Here is a 9,857-nt window from a genome sequence, read left to right as displayed (position 1 = left end):
TATTAATATTATAAGTAATATAAATAAAAACTTATATATTATTAAAAAATAATTAAAATTGTTCTTTAAAACACTTTTGGAGTAACTTATACATCTACTTTAATAATATGTATAGATAATAATAATAATAATAATAACATCAACAACTTCAACTATATATACTTAGCAAACAAATTAATTACCACTGTTAAAGCTTTGATTTGATCATCAATGAATGAGAAATCCACGTTAGGATTCTTCTAAATTGATAGCAAAATGTCCATAAAGCCATCATCTTTTACTTTTTCATCAATCATCCCATGTTCCTGAAAGATCTGATTAAGAACAACATCCCATTTATTGAAATTCCTTTTAGCCCTCTTATCCAAATCTAGTAGTGAGTTTAACCATCCAAGTGAAGGGAAATAATCCACCAAATTAAAACCACTTAGCAAACGAACGTTCTCTTCTATCATTTTATGAAATAGCTTGTTCCTATCTTCTTCTCTGGAGAACTTACCTAAAATGGCCTTGCAAAGCATGTCATTAGTGAAGAAGTACAACACTTGGCTCATGTTTAATGGTTCTAATGGATTAGAAGAAGCATAAGAAGAAATCTTATCCATCAAGTGAGCTACCTCCTCCTTCCTTGTAGCATGAAAAGATTGCACCTTTTTCACCGAGAAAAATTGACTCATACATACCTTCTTCAATTCCTCCAAAAGGTTCACCATAAGGTGAGAAACCCATGCTCGAGCTTCCATAAAGCAAAATTTCAGCAGCTCTAAGAATTGGTCTGTTTGTAAAATTGAGATCGTGAGTCTTCAAGATATCCTTAGTCATTTGAGAAGATGAAACCACAAGAGTGGGAACTTGACTGAGTTTTAGAAGCATGAGAGGTCCATGCTTCTTTGAAAGCTTGTGAAGGGATTGGTGGGGTAGCAAGCCAAGCTGATGGTGGTTTCCAAATGAAAGGTAGCTTTCCATGGACAAGGTGGTAGCTTAACTGATCTTGTATTTGAGAAGAGAACTAGTTTGATGCTAAGAAGGAGCACAAAGAAAGGCAACAACAAGAGAAAAGGTTGAGTTAGAAATTCAGGAGACATTGTTTCATATATATTTTTAGTCTTGGAGACTTTCATTACCCGGGTCTTCATTCATGTCACCTTCAAATGGATGCACACTACGCCCGAATGGATTCACCGGCTCCGACTCACTAGCCACATTTTGTTCATAAAATTCCGTTAAATTTTCTTGGAATCTATAACGAACTTTTGCAGGAACTTTATTACATGGCCCTACATCACCCTTTTGCCCTGCAAGATGCAATTTCATTCTATGAATGCCTCCACCTTTCACCACTTTGGAGCAAAAATTACAAATGAACATTTTTTCCCATCATTGCTTCTTGATTCACTAATATAATTCCATGCTAAATTTGATTTTGAACAGACTGATCAGAAAGATTGCTCAAATGAGTATTGAGTAGGTGGGGCCGATGTTGATGATGGTGTTCCGCTTGCCAGGTTTGAGCTACCTTCTTCCATTACCAAACCAAATAATCTGTTGGATAACAATTCATAATAAAAGCCAAAAAAAAAATATCAAGTTATATAATTCCATTTGGCATTTTTATTATACCAAAGAAAAATAAAAATTAAAGATTTATTTAAATTATATTATACATAGATCAATGTGTGACAATAAAATTGGGTTAATACAAAAAGTGTCTCTCTCAATGGGTGTAATAAACTTTTCAATTCACATTTATTTTGACATGAATTTATATATAAAATTTATCTCTGAATGTTGTGTGATACTATTTATTTATAATATATATTAAAATATACAAATAAATTTTTTCATACTATAACAAATCATTGAAAAATCCAGCATTAAAAATAAATTACAACTATCATATATGATTATTGGCTCATAATGTTATATCTATTAAATTATTTAAAATCCCTTGTGTATTAACTTATTAATTCGGAAATTTTTATGGGGATGGTTCTAAATTACATCTCTAAATCTCATTCTTTCCTAATCGGTGCACCGAAAGAGAGTTTAATTACTATTTAAATGCATCCATGTTTAATTATTTCTTAAGTTTTGTTTATTTGATTTTTCCTTCAGACAAGACAATGCAATTTCACATGGTATATGTTTTATTTTGTTCTGATTTCTTGAATTAATTAAATAAATAAAATAAATATGTTCCTAACTCCTAAGCATATGTTCCTCGGACTCATAATTATCCATTTATCCTATTTACTAGTTATCCACTTATCTCGGGAGATATGATTATCCAAATAAACTAAAAAAAAAAGAGATAAAACCATCATTGAATCTAATAAAACCAAAAAAGCTCCCTGTTTGCTAGAAATATGTTCAAACCTTAACCAATAATCTGTTGTATTACATAAAATGGATTCTAAATATCAAATAACCATTACAAATAGGCATTACAAAAACAACAACAAAATACAAAATAATTGAAAAAAAGTTAAAAACTAGAGAAGAATTGAAGAACAGAAAAACAAAGAACTCACATGCAATGCCTTGCCGGTAGATGAACTTGGCTCGGTGGTAGACCTTGGGCTTGGTGCTCCTCGCCGGCCAACACAATGTTACAAATCACCCGAACGACTTGGTTTGGAGGAGACGAGGAAAGATCCGGTCGGTCGGGGCCGTCGGATGACTAGGATCAAAGAAGGTGACCTTGGCTTGCTCTAGGGTTTCGATGGTGGGCCTGATGGCAACCTTGGTCAATGGTCCTTGGCAGAAGAAAGATGAAGTCCCGTGACTCAGTAGTGTTGGAGTCGTGAGAGACTTTTGAGAGAATTTTTTCTTTTTTTTAAAGAAAACCGGTCGGTCTGGGTGAACCAGTTCACCGCTTCCCGGTCTGATAGCGGTTCATTGCCGGTTCAGTCAGAACCCGGTTCAATATATATAAATGAACTAGACTGATGGGCGGTTGAACCCGTTGAACCAGCCGGTCCAGTCCGGTTTTTAAATCCTTAGTTCTGAGGCCTTGCAGACTTATGGGGTTCACGCCCTGTGGGTCTACGACCGTTTGTCCGCTTACCGGGTCCAACCGGGCCGGGTTTGGGACGTGACAATATAATTTCTATATTTATTTTTTTATTTTCATCATTGAAATTGCCTTCATTTACAATTGGTATACAATAGGAAACATATAATTATTTTAATTAATATTATCAATCAATGTGGTTTTTTTTTTCCCCTTATAGACTTACTTATGTACCTCTCAATAAAATTAAATATCATATATACCTCTTAAAATTTTCTCATTAACCATTAAAATATATTACATATTCGATGAATATTAATTTTAATAATATTAAAAACAGAGTTCTTTTCTAATTACTGACTACCTTAGATATTTTCTTAACTTTTTATATAAATTAAAAAAACAATATAAAATGGTTGGAATTGATTTGATGACCATAAAAACTTTTAAGATTTAGATGTAATAAATAAAAAGAGCTTAATTTTTTTTAAAAGTATATGTACAAAAATATTGAGCTAATGATCATTAGAGATTTTTAACAGGAACCATGCATGGCTTTTTTTGTTCTTTAACATTTAATAATATATTTTAATAATACATATAATGCGTAGAGGTAAGCTAAAAAAACCATATAAGTTAAAAATTAATAAAATAAAATTTGGATTGTATAGAAATTATACTGAATATATTTTAAACATGGAAGGGTAAAAATATATATTGGGGGTACAGAGACCAAATAGTTTAATTGTGCTTCTTATAATTCGTCGCAATATTTATTTCTATCTAATTACTCTTAAAATATTCTCTATTTTTCTAAAAAGTTCAATATGATGATTCATTGACATATGGCCAAAAACATATAAATATTTTATATATTTTTCAATTTAAATTTTTTTAGAAAATAACCTTATAAAATGTTAACATGGGATGCACAGATTAATTTTTGCAAGCTATATTATCATAAACTAATATTATTTTTGAATTATATGTCAGGTGACATCTATATTAAATACTCCTGTTCCTATTCGGATGGTCACAATAACCAAAATCTCTTAAACCAAAAAATTTAATTAATTTCAAATTTCAATAAAATATTTACTCAACTCAATTGTTTATTTTATTCTTAATGGTACACCACTTCATTCAAACTTTGGTAATTCTAACTAAAAAAATTTAAAAAAGTAAGTAGTATATTTGGAAAAACTTCATAACTGCTTTTTTAATAACATAAAATAATAAATAAATAGAAACGAGAAGTTGTGGCCATACAAATATGAATGAAGTACTTAAAAGACAATTACAAAAGAAAAAAAAAACAAACAAAGCGCATGTACGGTATTAAACACTTAGAAAATGACAAACAAACTAAGACGAACTCTCCCACAAACGAACTATATATATTTGTGTGTATATTAGTTAAAACGTTGGCTAATTTTCTTCATATTTGAGCAACTCATATACATTAAAGAATCTAAAATATATCTGAGTCTCAATGCAATCAAAAGGTATGTACCCAATTATTTGAGACTTTTGATGAATGTAGTGCATGATAGACAGCTAAATAATAGCAAATTTTATTAATGTTAAGTCAAGTGACATCCATGTATTGAAAAAGAAAAAACAGCGAATATAACAAGAGAGCTTCGTTGCATATTATGCTAAGTTTAAAAGAGTGGTGTCATGGTTTACAAAATAACTTCAATGGCAAACTAGCACATAATACAAATGGAAAGTGACAACTTTTCTTCATATTCCACAAATAGGAGTTAGTTGTTAGCAAAAAGAAAATGAGATAACATAGGAGCACCACTTGCTATTTAGCAAACATGCAGACTACCTCAGCCATCTCTCCTTGAATAAGGACCGAGTGCCCTTCAACAACTAACAAGAACAAATAACGTGAGAGGGGACATAATAGAGGTAAACCTTGTTAAGGTAAATTGGTTCCCAATAGATGGCCTTCATGCATAACATTATAACTCACAGATGAAATGCACATCATAATCTGATCAATCCGTAAATCTGTAAATCACATTTCCCTCATGACTCGTTAAAGGAAACACCGCTCCACTAGGTCATATGCCCATTCATGTTTATTTACCAATTTTGTGTTTAGCAAGGACATGATATTGTTATATCATTTTGATTATTTAGGATAATTATCTTGGGTGAGCACTAAACTATGCCAATATATCACTTTGGCCCTCAATTTCAATTTTTATCAAAATGAGCACCTAATATCTATTTCATTTCAAAGGGAGAGTACTGGAGTTATTCCTGCTTGGTTTAGCTAACATGGCTACCGGAATTTTGACGTGGATGTTATTTTTCCACGTTACATTCATGCGTGAACATTAAATCTCATCATCTTGAACACATGACCATTATGTAATCCACATCAGATTCCACGTCATAAGTGAACATATTAACCCTTCTTCCCCGATGGTTGCTCATTCCTATCTCTCATCCCTTTGCCCTAACCAGGACTCGTCCAGCGCTAGCCGGTGTTAGCGTTCACTCATGACAGTGTTTGTCCTTTGGCGGACTCAAGAACCTCTTCTCTCAACATCATTGTTCTGTTATTTATTTTCAAACAACATATTCAGCATCTCTATGTTCTTTCCAAATGCAGTAAAATATGTGCACCTAATTTTAAGCAACTTATTCAATTAGAACAAATGAACAAATGCAGACATTCATATATAAAATGGGTGAAATTAACTAAACAAACATAGAGAATAAAAACTTAATAAGAACATCAATACAAGATTAAACTTTAGATAGAAAACTAATCTTCGTGCCCATTTCAAATTTCAACTCAAGACAATACATGTACCCCATCTACATTAACATTCAAAAGCAACACATATATTAGAATGAATTACAAAAGCCTAATCTTGATGTACATTTCAAATTTATATGAAATCAATGTAGTGGATTACAATAAATTGGTGATCCTACCTCTTGTGGCCTTATCAACCAATCAATCTCCATGTGTGCTCCCGGAATTCCTCCTAACCACTGTGTGGATTTCACGGCTACTATGGGGCCTTTCCTAACATATGTTGTGGAGAGCCGAGGTTCCTCAGTCCGTCGAAGGGTAGATACTATCATAAGGGAACGTTGACGCATGCCGACAGTGAAAGGGCTGTGGACAAACGCTAGTTAGGGCAAAGGGCTGAGAGATGGGAATGAGCAACCATCGTGGAAGAAAGGTTAATATATTCACTTATGACTTGGCATCTAATGTGGATTACATGATGGGCACATGTTCAAGATGATGAGATGGAATGTCCACACGTGAATGTGACGTGGAAAAATAACATCCACGTCAACATTCCGACAGCCACGTCAGCCAACCCCAGCTAGAATAGCTCCAATGCCTTCCAGTTGAAATGAAATAGATATTAGGTGCTCATTTTAATATGAATTGAAATTGAATGCTCAAAGTGATATATGGGCATAGTTTAGTGCTCACCCAATATAATTACCTGATTATTTATTAACTGTGTACCACGTTTGTTATGGTAATAGAGATGGTATGCAATAGCTGATTTAACTCAAAATTATAATAGAACTTCAATTTTCTTTTTGAGTTACCCATGGTAAATTCATCATGTGGGTTTCAATTGAAAATTTAAATTGCACAACCAAATATTATTAGTATAATAGAATCAATGAATTCATATTAGACTTGTGAGCACCACGGCAGACCCATTTGTATTTATTAATATTTTTAAAAAGTGTTTAACTTCGTGAAGCAAGGATAAACACATTTTTTTCCTTAAAGCTAGATTATATTATACAATAAGCAGTTTTGATGCTTTTCCGTAAACTGAACATTTGATGTTTCACCTTAGAACAAAAAAAATGAAATTAAAATAAATTAAAAATATTAAAAAATATTTGAAAACTAAAAAAGTCTCATAAAAGTGCTTCTAAAACCTTTGCAATAAATTCTAGAATCAAATAAAAAAAAACACTTAAGATTATAGCCATGTATACATAAAAAGCACAACGATACATCTGCCATGGCAAAATTATTCATGTATGATATAGTATTTAAAATCTAACACATTTCGTTTCATTACATCCAAGACTTTGGAATAAGGTAGAGATTTTGTTTCATTTTCGTTGTTAATCCAGGGGCTTCAGTCATATCGATTTCTTCACCATCCACGATTTGAAAAAATTTCCAATCAAACCTATATATAAGGTTTGCTAGTGCAACTTCCACTGTTGAAACTGCAAAATTCATTCCTGGACATATTCTTCTACCTGCGCCGAAAGGAATGAATTCATAGTTTTGTCCTTTGAAATCTATATCATTAGATATGAATCTGTCTGGTTTGAATTCCTCTGGACTATCCCAAATTCTAGGGTCTCTAGCTATGGCCCAATAGTTAATGATAACTCTTGTTTTTCTTGGTATTTCATAGCCTTCGATTTGGCAACCTTCTATTGATTCTCGAGGAAGAAGCATTGGCGTCGGAGGATGAAGCCTTAATATCTCTTTGATAACAGCTTTGAGGTATTTCATCTCAGAGATATCCTCCTCTTGAACCATTGATTTGCCATGTGTCATGTTTCTTATCTCATTTTGTAGCTTCTTCATAATTTCTGGATTCTTAATAAGTTCCGCCAAACTCCATCCAAGCACTATATATGTTGTCTCTGTTCCAGCTGCAAACATATCCTATTCAAAGAACAATGGAAATCTCATTTATATAGATACACAAAATAATAAATCTTGCAATAAAGATGAATTTATATTAAAGTACATTTATTTTTCTTTGTTTTGTCACTAATCCACATTGCCGAACATGATTAAAGCTTTCTATTTTCTTAATTCAATAAATAATGTTTCCCACTATTAATCTTAAAGTTACTAAAAAGTTTGATAAATTTTGCAATTATATATAATTTGTACATGTCATGATCATTTAGATTATATTGCCCCTGTTTGTCATGATCTTATTTGTTAGACATGATATCTATTCTAGATTCATAAGTAAATATTAAGGAATTTTTTCCTCAATTGTGTGTGTGGTATTATTATAGCCACTCCATTAAAAATCATTAATGTGAACAATAATAATAACTATGCATTTTCCCCGGCTTCGCATTAGAGTTTTTAAAATTTTGTGATTAGTTTTGAGGCAATATCATATATAAAATAATATAATTAAACAACCCAAATTATTTTATACCTTAGATTTCAAAGGTTTTATGGACATTTATTATATAAATAATTAGGTGTAATTAATGTTTTTATTAATTAATATTATAAGTAATATAAATAAAAACTTATATATTATTAAAAAAAATAGAATTGTTCTTTAAAACAATTTCGGAGTAGGTTATACATCTACTTTAATAGTATGTATAGATAATAATAATAATAATAATATCAACAACTTCAACTATATTTAGTTAGCAAAAGAATTAATTACCACTAATAGAGCTTTGATTTGATCATCAGTGAATGAGAAATCCACGTTAGGATTTTTCTGAAGTGATAGCAAAATGTCCATAAAGCCATCATCTTTTACTTCTTCATCAATCATCCCACGTTCCTGAAAGATCTGATTAAGAACAGCATCCCATTTACTGAAATTCCTTTTAGCCCTCTTATCCAAATCTAGTAGTGAGTTTAACCATCCAAGTGAAGGGAAATTATCCACCAAATTAAAACCACTTAGCAAACGAACGTTCTCTTCTATCATTTCATGAAATAGCTTGTTCCTATCTTCTTCTCTGGAGAACTTACCTAAAATGGCTTTGCAAAGCATGTCATTAGTGAAGAAGTACAACACTTGGCTCATGTTTAATGGTTCTAATGGATTAGAAGAAGCATGAGAAGCAATCTTATCCATCAAGTGAGCTACCTCTTCCTTCCTTGTAGCATGAAAAGATTGCACCTTTTTCATGCTGAGAAAATTGATCATACATACCTTCTTCATATTCCTCCAGTGTTCACCATAAGGTGAGAAACCCATGCTCGAGCTTCCATAAAGCAAAATTTTAGCAGCTCTAAGAATTGGTCTGTTTGCAAAATTGAGATCATGAGTCTTCAAGACCTCCTTAGCCATTTCAGAAGATGAAACCACAAGAGCGGGAACTTGACCGAGTTTTAGAAGCATGAGAGGTCCATGCTTCTTTGAAAGCTTGTGAAGGGATTGGTGGGGTAGCAAGCCAAGCTGATGGAGGTTTCCAATGAAAGGTAGCTTCCATGGACAAGGTGGTAGCTTAACTGATCTTGTATTTGAGAAGAAATCTAGTTTGATGCTAAGAAGGAGCACAAAGAAAGGCAACAACAAGAGAAAAGGTTGAGTTAGAAATTCAGGAGACATTGTTTCATATATATTTTTAGTCTCTCAACTTGGTACTCACAAAGCCATCCTTTTTATAGTTGGGAAATCTAAGTGATAATGAATTTTATTAACTCAAAAGATGATTTTTTCAGTTATGATAGTGAAGTTTTGTCTTGAGCCATAGTGATTTATGGTCACAAAAGAAAACCTAGATTGATATTTTCCATAAGAATGACGTTGTCCATATCTTTTCATCTCACTATCATACTTTCAAGATAAGATGTCACTGATAATGCCAATTCAATTACTTGAACTTCAAAGGGATGAGAACAATTTTTCTCCGAAGAAGACAACCTAATTTCCTCATTAGTGATGCAGATATCCATTGCTAGAAGGATGAGAGTAAAATTTTCAATTACACATTTTTTTTCTCATTATCATACTTTTCAAGAGAAGATGTTACTGTGATAATGCCAATGTAAAGACTTGAACTTTCAATAGATGAGAAAATTTTTTCTCTTAAGAAGACA

The 9,857-nt window shown here is 32.1% G+C and overlaps 2 protein-coding genes across 2 annotated transcripts; both read right to left on the bottom strand.

Moving 5' to 3' along the window:
- Window positions 1-239: 239 nt before the first annotated feature.
- LOC120251318 (cytochrome P450 71A9-like) lies at window positions 240-966 on the bottom strand. Its single transcript, XM_039259866.1, has 2 exons — window positions 684-966; window positions 240-565 (listed from the first exon to the last, which is right to left on the bottom strand). Exons 1-2 carry the CDS (start codon window positions 964-966, stop codon window positions 240-242), a joined length of 609 nt encoding a protein of 202 aa, XP_039115800.1.
- A 6,035-nt stretch (window positions 967-7,001) lies between these two features.
- LOC120251211 (cytochrome P450 71A9-like) lies at window positions 7,002-9,377 on the bottom strand. The gene is made up of 2 exons (XM_039259744.1): window positions 8,467-9,377; window positions 7,002-7,709 (listed from the first exon to the last, which is right to left on the bottom strand). The coding sequence occupies exons 1-2, from the start codon at window positions 9,364-9,366 to the stop codon at window positions 7,101-7,103; spliced, it is 1,509 nt and encodes a 502-aa protein (XP_039115678.1). The 5' UTR covers window positions 9,367-9,377; the 3' UTR covers window positions 7,002-7,100.
- Between the last annotated feature and the right edge of the window lie 480 nt (window positions 9,378-9,857).

Source organism: Dioscorea cayenensis, chromosome 20 (genome assembly GCF_009730915.1).
Source record: "Dioscorea cayenensis subsp. rotundata cultivar TDr96_F1 chromosome 20, TDr96_F1_v2_PseudoChromosome.rev07_lg8_w22 25.fasta, whole genome shotgun sequence".
Taxonomy (NCBI): Eukaryota; Viridiplantae; Streptophyta; class Magnoliopsida; order Dioscoreales; family Dioscoreaceae; genus Dioscorea; species Dioscorea cayenensis.
Note: the sequence above shows the minus strand (reverse complement) of the source record. Positions and strands in the feature narration are given on the sequence as shown.

Coding starts and splice junctions, on each gene's coding strand:
- LOC120251318 (XM_039259866.1), bottom strand. CDS start 966: ATGGAAAGCTACCTTTCATTTGGAAACCACCATCAGCTTGGCTTGCTA. Junction 566..683: donor TTTTGGAGGAATTGAAGAAG/GTATGTATGAGT, acceptor CTAATCCATTAG/AACCATTAAACATGAGCCAA.
- LOC120251211 (XM_039259744.1), bottom strand. CDS start 9,366: ATGTCTCCTGAATTTCTAACTCAACCTTTTCTCTTGTTGTTGCCTTTC. Junction 7,710..8,466: donor AAATCAAAGCTCTATTAGTG/GTAATTAATTCT, acceptor TTCTTTGAATAG/GATATGTTTGCAGCTGGAAC.